Source organism: Physella acuta, unplaced genomic scaffold (assembly GCF_028476545.2).
Source record: "Physella acuta isolate Inbredline_101_S28 unplaced genomic scaffold, ASM2847654v3 ptg000244l, whole genome shotgun sequence".
Lineage (NCBI taxonomy): Eukaryota > Metazoa > Mollusca > Gastropoda > Physidae > Physella > Physella acuta.
Window position 1 is genome coordinate 181104 of NW_026731763.1, and position 18741 is coordinate 199844.

At 38.0% G+C, this 18741-nt stretch overlaps 1 protein-coding gene across 1 annotated transcript in view; it reads right to left on the reverse strand.

Moving 5' to 3' along the window:
- Positions 1-10838: 10838 nt before the first annotated feature.
- The window catches only part of LOC131938458 (DBH-like monooxygenase protein 1), a 29960-nt gene continuing 22057 nt past the window's right edge, over positions 10839-18741 (reverse strand). Inside the window, exons 7-12 of the mRNA XM_059296490.1 lie at positions 18326-18402; positions 16551-16717; positions 15907-16006; positions 14590-14781; positions 13226-13436; positions 10839-11054 (exon numbers count right to left, since the gene is read on the reverse strand). Coding sequence (XP_059152473.1) covers positions 10839-11054; positions 13226-13436; positions 14590-14781; positions 15907-16006; positions 16551-16717; positions 18326-18402 — 963 coding nt within the window. The remainder of the gene's footprint in view (positions 11055-13225; positions 13437-14589; positions 14782-15906; positions 16007-16550; positions 16718-18325; positions 18403-18741) is intronic.

The following is an 18741-nucleotide window of genomic DNA, read 5'->3' on the forward strand; positions in this document are numbered from 1 at the left end:
CAGTAACATATTTTTTCAGAGGGTTACATGGGGAAGGGGGGGAGGGAACCCCCCCCCCCTGCCTATACCACTGCTGTGCACTATAAACGCAGTATAACCGACGTATTGTTATTCTGTCGTCTGATTGTTTGTATAAAAGTCGGAAGTAGAAGGTCTTTAAATAAAGCTATTTCTTACACATGATAACATATTGTAAACATTAGGCAGACCGACAAAGAACTACACATGTTGCATTACGTAGTTGTGTTAATTAGGCTGATTCTGAAGTACCACGTGACGCACACCATGTGACCTGCCCACCACTCGACGTCGCATGTTCTTACGTTAGATCAAAAGAGGTCCTACAGCATGGGTCGTATTGAATGGGACGATTTTGCAGTGACCCTATTTAAGGGAAGCTGTGTTAACTGGGACCTCTTTTAATGAGTCGTAATGAAAGAAGCCGTTGTGTCGGGAGCCTTATTGACAGGAGCCTTTTAGTCTTGAGCCTATTTTAGTGGGAGCTGAATTTGTTACTGACCTAAATGACAGGGTCCGTTTAACGTAGCATTTTTAGCTGTGCCGTTTTGTCACTGGTTATTTTTAAGACGCAGGCAAATATTTATATATATATATATATACTAGATAAATGGCCCGTTGAGGAAGGGTACAACGGGCGCTAGGCTGATAGTGCTGTCTCTTTTCTCTAAACTAAAACCAACCCACCCCCCCACACACCACCCCCACCCCACCACCCCACCCCCACCCCCACAAACCACCCCCACCCCCCACCACACACCAACCCCACCCCAACCCCTCACCCCCACACACCACCCCCACCCCCCACCACACACCGCCCCCCACCCCCACCCCCCCCCCCCCCCAAAAAAAAAACATGTCTACCGTCCCATTCAACGAAATATAATTATATACTTTTTCCAGTGTCCGCCCCCTCCCAGAAAATTCTACCCCCGCCCCCGAAAATTTCAAGTACCCCCACCCCTCTCCGGGGAGGAAAAAGTCTGAAAGAAACACTGAAACCAACCCACCCCCCACACACCACCCCCCACCCCCCCACACCACCCCCCCCCACACACACACCACCCCCCACCCCACCCCTCCACCACCCCCCACCCCCAAAAAAAACATGTCTACCGTCCCATTCAACGAAATATAATTATATACTTTTTCCAGTGTCCGCCCCCTCCCAGAAAATTCTACCCCCGCCCCCGAAAATTTCAAGTACCCCCCACCCCTCTCCGGGGAGGAAAAAGTCTGAAAGAAACACTGAAACCAACCCACCCCCCCCACACACCACCCCCACCCCCCCACCCCCACACACCACCCCCCCCCCCCACACCACCCCCCCCACACACACCCCCCACACCCCCCCCCACCCCCCAAAAAAAACATGTCTACCGTCCCATTGCAAGAAAACCACTTTTTAGATTAGACACATTAATTAGGCGGTAATTTTATTATAGAGTATCGATGAGGAAATTTCTTTTGAGTTGGGGAGGGGGGGGGGGCTCAGACGTTCTTACGCGGGGGGTGGGGTTTCGCCCCTACCCGAAGAATTGTATGCAAGAAACTCTTCACGCAAACCATTTAGATTAGACAACATTTCCTTTTTAATTCAATGTTTACGCGATAATCAATGACGTCATATGACTGTGTGCACTCTCTGGTTTGAGATTATGTTCTACTCTGCGCTAAATGTGTCGACGTCATACTTCGTTTTTCGAAATACTATGCATGTTTTTAAATTGCTTGTGTTTTCTCTAGAGCGTTCTTGTCAGACAGAGCGTTCTTGTCAGATAGACAGACAGACAGCGAAACTATTAGTATTAATATATATATACGAGAAAAATGCCCGTTGAGGAAGGGTACAACGGGCGCTAGGCTGATAGTGCTGTCTCTTTTCTCTAAACTAAAACCAACCCACCCCCACCCCACCCCCCCACCCCCACACACCACCCCCACCCCCCACCACCCCCACCCCCACCCCTCACCCCCACACACCACCCCCTCCACACACCGCCCCCCCACCCCCCACCCCCCCCAAAAAAAAACATGTCTACCGTCCCATTCAACGAAATATAATTATATACTTTTTCCAGTGTCCGCCCCCTCCCAGAAAATTCTACCCCCGCCCCCGAAAATTTCAAGTACCCCCACCCCTCTCCGGGGAGGAAAAAGTCTGAAAGAAACACTGAAACCAACCCACCCCCCCCACACACCACCCCACACCCCCCCACACACCACCCCCCACCCCCCCACACACCACCCCCCACCCCCCACACACCACCCCCCCACCCCTCCACCACCCCCCACCTCCAAAAAAAACATGTCTACCGTCCCATTCAACGAAATATAATTATATACTTTTTCCAGTGTCCGCCCCCTCCCAGAAAATTCTACCCCCGCCCCCGAAAATTTCAAGTACCCCCACCCCTCTCCGGGGAGGAAAAAGTCTGAAAGAAACACTGAAACCAACCCACCCCCCCACACACCACCCCCCCCCCACCCCCACACCCCCACACCCCCCCCCCCCCACCCCTCCACACCCCCCCCCCCCCCCCAAAAAAAACATGTCTACCGTCCCATTGCAAGAAAACCACTTTTTAGATTAGACACATTAATTAGGCGGTAATTTTATTATAGAGTATCGATGAGGAAATTTCTTTTGAGTTGTGGAGGGGGGGGGGCTCAGACGTTCTTACGCGGGGGGTGGGGCTTCGCCCCTACCCGAAGAATTGTATGCAAGAAACTCTTCACGCAAACCATTTAGATTAGACAACATTTCCTTTTTTTCAATGTTTACGCGATAATCAATGACGTCATTTTACTGTGTGCACTCTCTGGTTTGAGATTATGTTCTACTCTACGCTAAATGTGTCGACGTCATATTTCGTTTTTCGAATTACTGTGCATGTTTTTATTTTGCTTGTGTTTTCTCTAGAGCGTTCTTGTCAGACAGAGCGTTCTTGTCAGATAGACAGACAGACAGCGAAACTATTAGTATTATAATATATATATATATATATATATATATATATATATATATATATATATATATATATATATATATACAGATTAATCGCTACAATAAATCTTCACTTCTAAAATGTATGACTTATCCTCTTCTTTTAACAATAAACAAATTAAGTTAAAAATCGAAGCGCAAAATTTTATACGATCCAAAAAAGTGATTTATAAAATAGATTTTAGGGTGCATTTTAAAATAAATAATTCTACAGACACGCATTAATGGACACTTTTTTATTTTATTAAACGTCTTCTTTAAGACATCACAAAGTAAGATAATTTATGTAAGTTAACGTCTGCAATTGTTTCTCGTCTAGTTTCACCAGCAGACAGTTACAAAGTCAAATCTTAATGTAAAGTCTTATAGAATCAAGGCGAGTCTGGTATACTAAGGAAAACATATTCTTGTAAATGTAGCCCAAAACTTAACCAAAACACACACTCATATACGGGCATATTTCTTTTACTTAATTAAGCGTAAACAAAAGCAAACCTGGTTTAAAGTAAAAACTAACAATCGTGTCCTTACTCAACTAAACCACAAAAATCTTGAATAAGACTAAAACCTAATTGAGCCACAAACTAAATTAAATAAAACAATTCAATTACTTAAACTTAAAATTAAATTAATTTTTAAGGAAAAAAACAACAAGTACGATAATTTATAAAATTACAAATTATTGAAAAATTCACCCACTTTAGTAGCATGTTCCGATTCCTGGACGTTCAACAGCAATGTAAATAACTCTTAAAGTGAATCTAACCGTAACACTCCTTTTATAATAAAGCTACGGAAACCCGTGAGGTCGTTACATTTTTTTTTCTTTCCCAGCTTAAAATAAACCATTGACGAAGGGAGGGTTGCGCGCTGCCTATACATAAACGTAGCCCTTTGTCCAATGGCTGCACATAATACACTAGCGTTAATGTTTTGGAATGTAATTTTTTGGTCAATCTCAGCATACACGCTTTTTTAAACACATGTAAAAAAACAACAGATCTGTAGCTATTTTTGTAGATTTGCTTTTTTCTTCTTTTTCTTTGTTCTTCTTCTTCTTCCTTCTTCTAAGGGGATTGAGATTTATCTGCCAGTGGGTTTAAACTCGAGACTTTGTTCGAATTTGTCAACCATGATCTTTTTGCCGACTCGACCACGCCTCCAACACAATTAAGCGTTACGTGTCAACTGGTTATGCGCCATTGAGGCCATTGACTCCGATTTCAGCCTGCTTTTCTTTTTGGATTTGCTTCCATAGCCTTTGTCCAACCAAGAACAAACTACAAGGCAGCAGTTGTTTAATTTTGGAGTTGTCTCTCCTAGAAGAGTGGCTGTCCCCAGCTAACGAGCCTCATCTGCCCAAGTTCTTCTAAAATGTAATATCATTTTTTTTTTAATCCAACACGATAAAGTATCGTGTGTCAACATATTATACGTCATATGACCAGTTGACTCTAACTTCAGTTTTTTCTGTCTGGATATTCCAGAGCCTTGCTCAACCCAAGCCAGCAGTTGTTGGATTTTTGAGTTTTCTCTCCTAAATTGGTTGCTGACCCCTGCTAACGAGCCTTATCTGCCCGGGGTCCGAACTTTAGACATCTGCAGTTAGCAATCATCGTCCCCTTGTAATAAGTTATTCTAATTAATTTGGTTATATCCCCTTTGTTATTGGATAAAGTACATTTTAAATTTAATTCCCTTAAACCTTAAAACGCGGAATATATAAAACGAGCCCATCCGCGGCGTATCATACGCCGCTAGCTATTTAGTTGTTTTATTTTCTACTTTTCAGTAATTCATAATTTGTGAATTCGACAGTACCACTGCTGTCACTGAAAATATTTGCTTTAAAACACTATCAGTAAGTCGTTAAGGACGATAACCCCCCTCCTTTCCCCCAACCCCTAACCCCCCCCCCCCCCGTGAAAACAGCCTCCTCTTAGCTACCTCCCATAAGTTTAAAACCGTTTCATACTAAATTATCTGCCCCTAATAGTGGTCACTAAACCCGGCTCTGCGTTTGTAAACATTTAACGTGAGCCACAGCTCACCAGACTTCCTAGAGAGGAAGAGAGGGGACTGCAAGGCGCGCTTACAGCTTGTTTTCTAACGTCTCCAAGAAGAGAATTATATATATATATATATATATATATATATATATATATATATATATATATATATATATATATATATGGTGGTAGTAGGTTAGTTCGTCCGTTATCGCTATAGATTTTGGTACCGTAACAGTAACTATCAAACCATGCAGTGCTTTTAAATTGCATCGCATTGTCTTATTTTAAGTTATACAGTAGGGTTTGTACAGCGACTTAAATTTATTTTATAGTTGCCACAGTTTCTATTCTTTCGCATAACATGAAGAAAATATTAAGTACACGCACATCGCAAAAACATATTAAACGAATCAATGTCAAATAATATTATAACTTAGATTCCTAGAATAAAATAGATACCTTTTAGTTACAGTTGGGTAAAAAAAAATAATGAATTAAAATGTTTAATAATTATGCCAGGGGGGAGGTAATTTATAAATAAATTCAACTCACGCTATTAAAAAAAAATGTAAATGTAAATTTTGCGACAGTCCAACAGGACAATACGGTTTGAAAATTATAATTAGCTTGGATTGATAAATTGCAATACGGATATTTTTAGATATTTTATACACAGAACGTACTGTTTACTGATTATTATTTTTAATCAATAACAGATTAGGAGCCGCTTTTATTTGTCCTTTAAGTTTACTTCTATCTTTCGATTTTCGGACAAGCTGGGGTTTTTATATTCACTAAAATGAATCAAGCGCATCGACCGGCTCCTGGGAAGGGTACGATTTGTCACCCCGGGCTAGAATGCGAGCACTATTCGTTTATGTTTGCATTTCAGTTGTGTTTTGTTATGTGTGTTGCGTTTGCGTTTGCGTTAGCGTTTGTGTTTGCGTGTTGCGTTTGTGTATTCGCTTGTGTTTTTTTGCGTTTGAGTTTGCATTGTGTTTGTTTGCGATTGCGTTTCCTTTTGTTTTTGTGTTTGCGATTGTTTGTACTTTTGTTTTCTTTTGTGTTTGTGTTTAGTTGTGTTTAGTTCCTTCTTTTCTTCTTCGTTCTTAATTTTTAGTGTTGGAAGGGATCGCGAGGGTTTGAACTCGAAACTTTTTCGAATTTATCAACCATGTGCTGTTACCGACTCGACCACGCCTCCATCACAATTAAGGATACGTGTCAACTGGTTATGCGCCATTGAGGCCATTGACTCCAATTTCAGCCTGCTTTTCTTTTTGCTTCCATAGCCTTTTTCCAACCAAGAACAAACTACAAGGCAGCAGTTGTTTGATTTTGGAGTTGTCTCTCCTAGAAGAGTGGCTGTCCCCAGCTAACGAGCCTCATCTGCCAGAGGGTTCGAACTCGAGATTTTTCTGTTTAGCAACCATGAGCTTTACCGACTCGAGCACGTACTGCCCCTGTTCTGTTCCGAAATTCCATGGCGGCGCATCCGTATGCAGCTAGTATATATATATATATATATATATATATATATATATATATATATATATATATATATATATATATATATATATATATATATATATATATATATATATATATATATATATATATATATATATATATATACATATATATGTGTGTGTGTGTGTGTGTGCGTGTTTGTGTGTATTTGCATATATATCTACCTCGGTGCTATCATACCACGAGACGTGACGCACCCCCCACTTGACGTCACATGTTCTTACGTCAGTTCTAAAGAGCTCAAAAAAAATAATTACCCCACCTTCTGAGCCACACAAGCGATCAACAGAGCAAAGACTTGTAGGGCACGTCTTTACATAGGGCATGTCCTTTAGAAACAGCAGCACGCAGACCAAAGTTTGATCACATGTTTTATTGGGTCTGTATGTGTCACCATCACAAGACCCCGGCTATGTTTAGTTTACGTCTTATGTATTATTCATAGGCATGTAGGTCAGTGCAAGGGAAATAACTCACATTCTTATTTATATAGCGTAGTTTCTTGCCTCCATTGAAACATCCCTCGATGAAAATTAATCCAAATAAAGTAGGGGGGTGTAAAACGACTAAAATTGTAAAACTATCTGTTAATTATTCAGCACGATCACTTTACTTCATCTATACGAGAAAGTAAAAAACAGAATCTAATAAATACTTTAAAAAAAAATTCTATTAGCAAGGACTTGGGGTTAAATATTTAAAAAATTACTGAGTCCACTCATGTTTGTTGAGTACCTAATTCACGTTATTAAAAGATAAGGCTTATAACTGGGCTTATAAGCACTGACTACGTTATGCCTTCATATGCTGACGTCATTGCAAGAGGTGGACTCCTACCTGCCCTATTAACTACAGTGTTTCTTTCAGACTTTTTCTCGGGGGGGGGGGGGGGGTAATTGAAACTTTCGGAGGGGAGGGGGCTTATACCGGAAAAAGTATATATTTTTATATGAATTCTATTTAGTTCGGGGGGGGGGGGTAAATGTCATTTTACCCTTTTTACCACAGTGCACCGTACAACCTTGTTTGGATTAGGACGAATCTACTCTATTAATTTTAGTTGAACCCAATGAAAAGCTAGACAACTCAACTAAAAATAGACAGAAAATATAACAGTTGGCGTGTTAATTCTGTCAAGACACACACAGCCCTGAGTGTGTTTTATAATGTTGATCAGTAAAAGTCACGTGACCTGACCAGGTGATCATGTGACATACGATACACACAAAAAATCCACGTGAGAATGCCTGTCGTCGCAGGTAGTATAAAACGTTAATTGAATGGAGTGACGTTTTATTGACGCGAATTATTCACCCTCTCTCGCCCTCGCTCCCCCTGTATCTTCTCTCCCCACCCTCCGAAACCCGTAATCCCACTGCGAATACCACGGTCACACGACGCTTGTTGCATGACACGGATACATAATTATTTAAACGAATCAGGAGCGTAACAACTAGGCGGACAAAGGTACAAAATAATCGCATATATTTACAAGCTTTTATTACAAGCTTTTATTACTAGCTTTTATTTAACTCACTGTCTCTGTCAACAGGCTGTCTGTCGTCTGTTTAGATCGAAACGGCCGAGCGAAATTACAAGCACTTCTAAGTGACAGATACGGTTCGCAGTTGGTACGTGAAGACATGAAGACAATGCAACATGACATTAAATTTGACTTAATTGGCTACCTAATTAATTTGTTATGAATTCATTAATTTTTTTTACCAAATAAGTAGGCAGTCTTACCCAAATATTCCGCACAAGTATACATGCGTCATCACGTTCAATAAGTACTAAAAATAAACTTAATAAAAAAGTTTTAATAACAAGCTTTTGTGTTATAATAAATTATTACTACTATTTAAATAATTATAAAGAAAAGCGTGGGTCTATTCCTAAATATTAGTAAAGGTTTCTAATAGGTACTATGTGACCCACACTTTTCTTAACAGTTATTTTAATAGTAGTGTATAATTTATTTTCTACTTTTACAGCATTATTACATAATTAAAACGTTTTTTCATGAATTTTTTTTAATGAACTAGCATTATGTTTTAAAGGTATAGTACAAATTATTTTTGAAAATTTGTTAATTTTTAGAAAAAGAGCGAAATAATTTGTAAAATAAATTGCAAACAGTCCGCATTATAAATAAAATAAATAAACATCACAGTAAAGCACGACTATGCAGCGAAAAAAAAAAAAAATAAAAAAAAAAAAAAAAAAAAAAAAAAAAAAAAAAATAAAAAAAAAAAAAAAAAAAAAAAAAATAAATAAATAAATAAATAAATAAATAAATATAAATATATATATATATATATATATATATATATATATATATATATATATATATATATATATATATATTATTTATTTATTTATTTATTTATTTACTTTTATATATATATATATATATATATATATATATATATATATATATATATATATATATATATATATATATATATATATATATATATATATTTGTATTGCCTCAAATCTGAACTTGCCGCACTCCTACATACGCCCATGGGGTGAGGACCCCCAGTCTACTAATGTACACAACTGATGGGCTACGCCACTGAAATCCAAAAAGAAAAATCCGATGATCGGACACGAGTTTAATTTAAGTATATATTTTCTAGGTAAATTCATTTGAGGATAGGGTGTTTGACTTCGTTCCTCTCCCCTCCCCATACCTCATCGAAGAGATGCCTGAAATAAATTCAGCACATCGCTAGTTGATAATATTAAAAACGTAAATAATTCAGTGTGTTGTATAAAATAGCAATTTATTTATACATATTGTGAAAAAGTAAAACTTTTACAGGGAATTAACTGCAAAATTACTGTTAAAACTTTATGCAGCAGTCTCCCTTTTCTGTGTGTTGTGTTATAAAATATAAAGGTAGGTATATATTGTGAAACAGAGAACGTGAAATACATACTTGAAAAATATCACAACTTGAAATTACAATCATCGGCGTATAGACGATAGGGTAGTAGGTAATGGTGGATTGTGCGTGGATGGTGGATTTTGTGTGGATGGTGGATTGTGTGAGTATGGTGGATTTGGTCTGGATGATGGACTGTGTATGGATGGTGGATTGTGTGTGGAATTTTGATTGTGTGTGGATGGTGGACTGTGTATGGATGGTGGATTGTGTGAGGATGGTGGATTGTGTGTGGATGGTGGATAGTGTGTGGATGGTGGATAGTGTGTGGATGATGGATTGTGTGTTGATGGTGCATTGGTTGTGGATGGTGGATTGTGTGTGGATATTGGATTGTGTGTTGATGGGGGATTTAGTGTTGATGGTGCATTGGTTGTGGATGGTGGATTGTGTGTGGATATTGGATTGTGTGTTGATGGGGGATTTAGTGTTGATGGTGCATTGGTTGTGGATGGTGGATTGTGTGTGGATATTGGATTGTGTGTTGATGGGGGATTTAGTGTTGATGGTGCATTGGTTGTGGATGGTGGATTGTGTGTGGATATTGGATTGTGTGTTGATGGGGGATTTAGTGTTGATGGTGCATTGGTTGTGGATGGTGGATTGTGTGTGGATATTGGATTGTGTGTGGGAGGTGTATTGTGTGTGAATGGTGTAATGTGTGTGAATGGTGTATTGTATGTGAATGGTGTATTGAGTGCAGAAGACGGACAGTGGATTGTGAATGGATGGTGGATTGCGTGTGGATGGTAAGATTTTTATGTACATAAACAATGCACTCTATTTCTAAACACTATGTACTCTATGCACAAAAACAATTGACTTTATGTACAAACTGGAATCAATCATGTGCCAACTATTAACAAAGTGCAGCGAAAATTCATGTCAAGCAGGAGCACAAATAGTAAAAGTACACAGGTATATGTGTGTCCTGAAGCTAATCGATAATTAAGATCACATACAGGTGTTTATTTTATTAAAACGTTTATCAATGCTTTTAATCTAAAAAATATTAATTACTAAAAAAAATTTCTTTAAAAAAAAATACACCCTCTAGTAACAATTAGAATTGGTTAAGTAAGGTAGTGACATAAGTAACCTATTTATTAGTTGTTGAAAAGAAAATTAAAATATAACTACTAAAGGTTAATTTCATAATTAATTAGGCCTAATGATATGTCAGAGAGTTTGAGTCGACAAGTTGTTAATAACACGATTGTCCAGTGGTGTGTTTCGGTCCCTATTGGTCGACCCTCACCCAAACACTTAAAACAAAATACGGGTGGCCAAAAATGACCGGAAATGACACGACGGTTTTTAGTTTATTCCCAGCAGGAGTACCAGAGCTGGCAACAAGATGACCATCAGACCTCCGGCACTGACGGGGTGAGCGGCGTCCACACCACCCTCACTGGTGGGTGTGGTGGTCAAGGTGTTGGTCGCTGGGTGGGTGGCCAGATAGACTTCGACAGGGCATGAGGCCATCAGGGCCATGATATTACGGCCCTCTGCTGTTGTGGTGAGTATTTTTCTCTGGAATATAAATAATCAATATTTTTTTATATATTACCGATTACTATAAGGTCAACATTAGAAGAGTGGCAGTTATACATTTTATAAAATAATAAAAGCGTTAACCGTAAACAAAATGAGCGTTTAGTTTAGGTGAAGGAATTGGCTGGGTTAGAATAAACAACATAAAGTACAATTTCGAGTCTTATGGTCCATGGGACAGGTGAAGTAGAGTTCACCTGTATTAGTGACCTGGGCATAAGGAAGGATAATGTGGTCAGGACTATTCTTTACTTTCCCAAACGTGAATCAGGTACATATCAAATCTGTGTGGAGTCAGAGACGTCATACAGTCGATTCCGGGATTCGAACTCGGTTTACAATTGACTGGGTTAATGAAAGCATTTTCTATCTATCTATATACTTTTAAAGTCTCCTATGTTTACAAGTGTGATATTTATTTGTTTATCTATTCCGTTCGATGAGAGCATCTGCATTATGTATAGAACTGTAAAATACGTATTTATATAGAGAATAATGTTTTTTTCCCCAAACTGTTATACACAAATTTATTTATAGAATTTAATTAATTTATTGATATATTCATTTGTAGAGACACGACTTTAATTATAAAAGTTCAGAATGAAGAATTTGTATTCACAAAAATTAAAACCTTTTGCCGGCTTGGTGACGTCACTTGATTTAGCTACTTATTTTCACAACAAACATGGCGGCTTCCATGGAAGACCATGTTGCCCATTCAAAAGTTTAACGCATTATAAAGCTACATTTTTATTTTCCGTCGGCTATAGCTTTAGCTTTAACGATACATCTGTTTGCTATTTTTATTAGGTTCTAACATATTATCAATTTTCAATAGGATATGCTTAACATTTCTTCTAATTTGAGTATACAACAAATTTATTTAGATCTACCGATAGGCCAAACCAAAATTAGATAGACCTATTTAATTAGAAAAAAAAAAAAAAAAACAAGAATAAAAACGCAATAATTAATTTAGTTTGTTTATTAGTCCTTAAATATTTTATATAAATCTTTGCTTTTTAGCGTCACAGATCAAGGCATTTATCGATATCTACGGATAAACTAGACTACCTAGCCGTAGATTGTAGATCTAGCTCTGTCTACATTCTTGATCTAGAATCTAGGCCAATTATGATTTTCTATACTAAACTATTTCAGGCCTTAATTATTTTATATAAATCGTTGTTTGTTTAGCAAATGAAATTGGCTTAATTAGGATATAATTTAATATAAAATAATTTTCGCGCAATTTAACTTTACGCTGGCTCTAGGTAAATAAACCCAGTAGATTTGCAACTAATCGTGGTTCCCAGCTCGCTGAGATGATAGTGCAGGTGGTAAGGGTTTGAGACAAATCTTGTCAATATCAACTTTTAAAAAAAAATGTTTTTAATTTTTAATCCACAGTGGGAAATCCCAGCACACGCAGATGGTTCTAATTCATTATTATTAGTTTGACGTAAGTGTTAAAAAAGTATTAATTTATTATTCAAATGAGGTTCGAGCTCAGAAAATATTATAGAAAGAAATCGATGTTTTTAAAAGATAAAAACATGTAAGCTGAGGAGTAACTTCTTTTAAGATGTGAATAATAAAGCTGCCTTTCGGAACATTGCAGAACACGGGACAGGTGAAGTAGAAGTCACCTGTTACAGTGACCTCATCATACGAATGAAAAGTGTGGTCATACCCATTCTCAGCCGAAATCGGTGTTTTAAAAGACAAAACCATGTTGTCTGAGCTGTGACGTCTTTTTATCTGTGTTTTCTTTTTGTTACTGTGTGGCAGGGGACAAGGGGAGGGGAAAGATGAAAATCGACAAACAAACGTGATATCGTTTATGGATGATCCTTTAAACCCGTAGTTATCCAAGGATAACGGGTAGTCTAGTGTGTTATATCATAAAATAAATAGGGTATTGCAATACTAACAGGACTTAAACCACAATAGCAAATGCAAGCGTATTATATAGGTAGTGTTTATATATCGTCTGTAGTTATCTACCTTTGTGTTGTTTATACTACATCTGTGTTTATCTACATCTATTTTTTTAATATAACGTCTGTGGTTATCTACCTTTATTTTGTTTATTAAACGCCTGGGTTATCTACCTTTATTTTGTTTATACAACGCATGTGATTATCTACCTTTATGAACTTAAAGTTATCTCCCTGTAGACAGGCACTGGACTGTGTCGCCTGCACGATGAACTGGACACACTCCTGCAGGCATGGCGTGAACGGCTTGCAGTTGGCCACCAGCCCCTGGTACAGCTCCGAGGACTTGATGACGTCCGCCGAGTAGAAGTCGTGCCAGTTTGGACATCCTCGTCCTACCCACTGGGCCTGGTCACAGTAGCTAAAAAAAAACATTTTCATGAGTGTCGGTATGACACTCAAATGTTAGAATCTGCCTATGCTTTCTTTATTAAATTATTACGTTTGTTGGACCAAATACAGTTGGTTAACCCACATAAAGGCCAGTTTTATCATATTTTCCATTTCAAATATTAAACGAACTAGGAACTTAATTTTTGTTAAATTATTTTGAAAGATTAGAATCGTCAAAATACAAACACTTTAAGCTTCGGGAGTTTTAAAATAACTCCTTACTTCATAAAGAAACTTGTAAAAAACTGATTGGTTTATGTTTTTTTAACAAGCAGTACGTTGTTTATTATACTATAAATACTTTATCTAGTTAATAATAAACATGGCATAATAAACAATGAGGTACGGTATGGTGCAGTGGTAGAGCACACAGTCGCTCATCAATGGCTCAGTTCCCATGTGAAAAGCTTTCATACGCCCCAGAGATCACCCAACTCATTGGGTATTGACATTAACACTGGTTAGTGAATGATGATGACACACTCCTATTCCTATGCTGAGGTAAAAGTAACAAGTGAACTCTTTACTCCCTCAGCAACATCAACAGTTGAGTGTGAAAGAAAGGGTTACTCAAACAAAAAAAAAGTTTCCCTTTCAAACGTGACGGTCTATGGGGCGAGTGAAGTAGAGTTCACTTGTTTCTGTGCCCTCGGCATATGGGGAGATAGTGTGGTCAGCACTATGCCACTCAAACAATATATGCGTTGAAATAAGCTCACACACAAAAATGAACGGCTTGCATTACAATACTATTACATTACAAAATTACCCTGGCAAACAAACAATAAAATTTGACAAAATTTTCAAGCAAGCAAACGCTTAGTGATTTTCTAGAAATTTAAAAGAAAGCAAATCTAAAGTACATCTGAAAAAAAATTATAATCAAGAAAAAAAATTAAAGTAAATTGACTAATTTTAAAATCAGCAAAAACCAAAGTAAATTAACAAAAGTTAAAGTCAAGCAAAAGCTAAAGTAAATTTAAAGAAAAAATTTAAAGCAAGTAAACGCTAAACTAAACTGGCCAAAATCAACCCTAGCAATACATCATTGTTAACAACATCTGTCAGGCAATGGCACCAGCAAGCAGCACTAAGCATTAGACCGGAAATGACGTATGTACCTGAAATCAGGGCCTCCAGTGGTACATAACCGATTGTTCACGTTCTCTTTAGGGTAGTAACTGAGAAAGCCGAAGCACATCTCCTCGGATGTTGCCTCCCCTTGTAAAACAGAGTGGTCTAACTTGGCCGTGGTGTAGGTGCAGGTGGTCACGATTTCGTCCCCTGGGAGGAGAATGACGGGGTTGTCGGTGCTAGGGGAGATGATAATTACTTTGATAAAACTGGACATAGTATGTGGGAAATTATAACGTGTTGTGATTATAACTTGTGCTGATTATAAGTGTGGTGATTATACGTGTGGTGAAATTATGACGTGTGAGTCTCGATAATGAAAGACAGCAGTAAGAGGGGAAAGATAAAATAATGCTTTGATGCTAGGGAAGGCTTAGTCATATAATAGAGCATTTTGCTAACCCGAAATCTCGAGTTCGAATCCGGGTTCAAATATGTAAACGTCCGTAAGTCCACCCAGCTCTAATGGGTAGAGGAGGAGTGGGTAAAAAGTCACAGGGGTCAAAAGTCACAGCAAGTTTTTGCCTTGAAGAACACTAATTTTTCAAAAATTATAGTTTTTAGTCGTTTACCCTGTATGGAGTTCACTTCCTGTTTTAACTCTCTGAACCGGAACTGAGTTTTTATTGTTTTTATTGACAAAGTGTGAAATTTAATCAACGGAATCCTGTAAGTATGTTGCATCTTCAATTACTTTTCGTGTTTTCATGCAATGTTTGTTTTCTCAAGCCATAATAACATCAGTCTGGATTGATTGTTTTTACTTCTGAGAAATTGATTTGAAAGTTTCGATCATTTTGTATGACAACCCTCTTCTGGGGTAAAATGTCACAGGCCATGGGGTGAAAAGTCACATTTTTCTTTGGTGTGACTTTTCACCCCGGTCATTAAAAAATCATCATTTTGCAATTCTGTCAAGGGCATACCATGTACAGCTATCCCAAACGGCTCTGCATTAACTTCCATAATCCCAAAAGGCAAGTCTCGATCAAAAAGTGTTTGGGTACGAATAAACTAAAACGAAAGCAAACTCTCTTCCTTCTAGCGTATAATAAAAAAGTATAGATTCCGAAATGTCAAGTCTTCAATGTTCACATAAAGCCAGAGGCGAAGCGAAAGGGGGGTGGGCTGGGGGGGGGGTACATATGTCCCCTGGCGTCAAACCTAGGGGTGCCAAAATGGGTTGTAAAAAAATTAAAATCTCATTTTAGCCGCAGTTTTGAATTATGAACATAAAATATATGGAAAGATTGTACCGGGAGGGTTCGCTACGCCTCTGCATAAAGCATACATCAAGTACTCACAACGAGTAGACTTGGGGACTATCGTAACTGTACTCCGGGTCATCAGTTAGAAACATCAGGGCTGTGTCGTTCCTAAACAACTGTATATTCATCTGGACACCTAATATAAATTAAACCGGGAGTGATCTCCCCTAAATTTTCCCGAATATTCTTATATAACACTACGGGGTATGGCAACTCTGGATATAGACATGATTTTTAATCCGTTTTTAATTACTTTAACTTTTTATAATACAATAGAATCTCGTAGAAAAAAGAAATGCACACCAAGTGAACGCCAAAAAATGTGCGTAATAGTGCGGGATATTGTTAGTACTTTATAAATTCACATGCGTTTTTTTTTTTAGAAATCTGAAATAGCTACTACTTCAAGTCAACGGAAATTACTCAAAATTTGATAAAAGTCAGATAATTATATCGTTTACTTATATGTGAAGTTTCATTAATCTATCTGAAATAGTACTCAAGTTATAGGCTTTTGAAAAAATTTAAAGTAGAAAAAATATTCCACTTCCGGTTATCGGAAATCGCTGCAAAGTTGATACGGATCAACAAATTTGATATAATATTTATATATGAAATTTCATCAATCTAGCAGACACAGTTTAAATGGTACTAACTTAAGAAGAAGAAGATAAACATACCAGCGTAATGCATGTGGTTCCAGGCCTTGGTCAAGTGAATCGGTCCCTGGAACGATTGGCTGGTGCAGCCCTTCGTGCACGTGCTTTTAACGCTCACAGACGCCTGTCTTGGGGGCAGCTCGAATGTGTTGGAGCCGATCAGCAGGATGCCGGCGTCATAGGTTCTCCTGAAACACGGGGAGGGGGGGTGTCAGTCATATCTATGACGAGGCAGCTGATGTCAAACATGGGGAAATGGCATCAGACTGTTTGGACTCTCGAAGGGAAAGTTCAATATATAAATATACTAGCCGTCCCGGACAGGCCCAGTGAAAAACCTATCTGTAAAGGAACATGACTTGTTTGTTTAGTAATCAGCATATTTCTGGCATTGCCCGGATTTCGGAAATGTATTACTTTTCAAATTAACCCTAACCCCAACCAACCAAAACACACAAAAATACGCAAACATAACACAAACGCAAACACAAACGGAAACACAAACCCAACCACAAACTCAAAAACAAACACAAAGAAAACACAAACACAAACAAAAGAAAAATCGAAAACAAACCCAAATCCAAACTCAAACCCAAATCTAAACACAAAGAAAACATAAACGCAAACCTAAACACAAACAATAACTCAAAATACTGCAAATAAACGCAAACATAAACACAAACTTAAATGCAAACATAAACGCAAAGTGCTCTCAATCTAGCCCTTGGCGCCAAATCGCACCATGCTGTGGCACCGGCGGAACCGCCTGATTCAGCTTTGTAAACGACCTTAGTACCCAAAATTATTCATAGTCTTTTGCACTTACTTAAACTAACGCCGGAGGACTCCCGTTAAAGAATATAGTAGCCTTTCTTGTTTAAAACGAAATTATGCACCATAACGCTCACAGGATAGCATAGGGCGCCAAATCAAAACCTGCAGGGGCGCCGGCGGACGCGCCTGATTTTTTTTAGTGAACGACTATGATACCCCAAGCTTACACGCAAACGGAAGATAGAAGTAAACATAGAGGACATTTAGGAACTGGCTTCTAAACTGTTATTGATTAAAAATAATAATTAGTAAACAGTACGTTCAGTGTATAAAATAAATAAAAGGCAGTTTTTTAAAATATCTGTGCTTTACTTACCACATTGCACTTGATCAATCCACTCTAATTATGTAATTAGTCTTTCCCCAACCCAAAACAAAGTAATTAAAGTTAAAAAAAATCACTTTTGTAATATTTGAATGTATTTATGGGTAATAAATAACTAAAAAAACAGCATGCTTTGGCTTAGATCTGTAAAATATTTTTTTAGAATTATCTTGTCTTTAGTAAATGCAGTATAAATTTGACAACTAAATAAATAAATATGTTAATCTACTTTCTGTTCAGAAAGATTTTTAAAAATCTTTGTACAATAACAATCCAAATTAACTGAAATCCAAAACATTCCTACTCGATCTTACCAGTTAAGCCATTACAACATTACGAAGCCCGTCTTCAACAGAACATATTAAAACATATTTCGTAACCTTTTTCAACATCACACATTTAAGCATATCATAACTTAAACCACCGAACCCCGCCACACATCATCTGAACCCACAACCAAAGCGACCCCGAAAGACTTCCTGTCATGTACATCTCACTTTCGTATGTCCCTAACCCTGACAGAACTCCTAACCTCGATACGTGTCTAACCCTGACAGAACCCCTCACCTTGGTACATCACTAGCCCCGACAGAACCCCTCACCTCTGCACTTCCCTAACCCTGACAGAACCCCTCACCTGTTGGGTGTGTAGAATAGCCTCAACCCCGAGTTGTCCGTCCAGCTGGAGATTTTTTCCGGGTTGTTCCAGTGGACCTGCCAGAAGTGTCAAACAATTCGTTAAACTTTTTTAATCAAGGTCAAGGTCAGGTCTAACCTGTACAAGCTAAACTGAGCTAAAGAGATAAACTATTGGCAAGTTGACCATCGTTTAAGTAGAAAATCAAAAAGACAAAGATTTGCTGACAGTCTCTTGAATATGTGAACGTTGGTTAAACAGATCACTGGGCCTAGTGCAGTTTGTTACTTACAACTGACATACATAAAACGGGCATATATAAAAAGGGCATGCATTACACGCGCATACATTAAACGGGCAAACGTAAAATGGCGTAACCACAAAATTGTAACATTTTTACCAGCTCCCCAATCCTT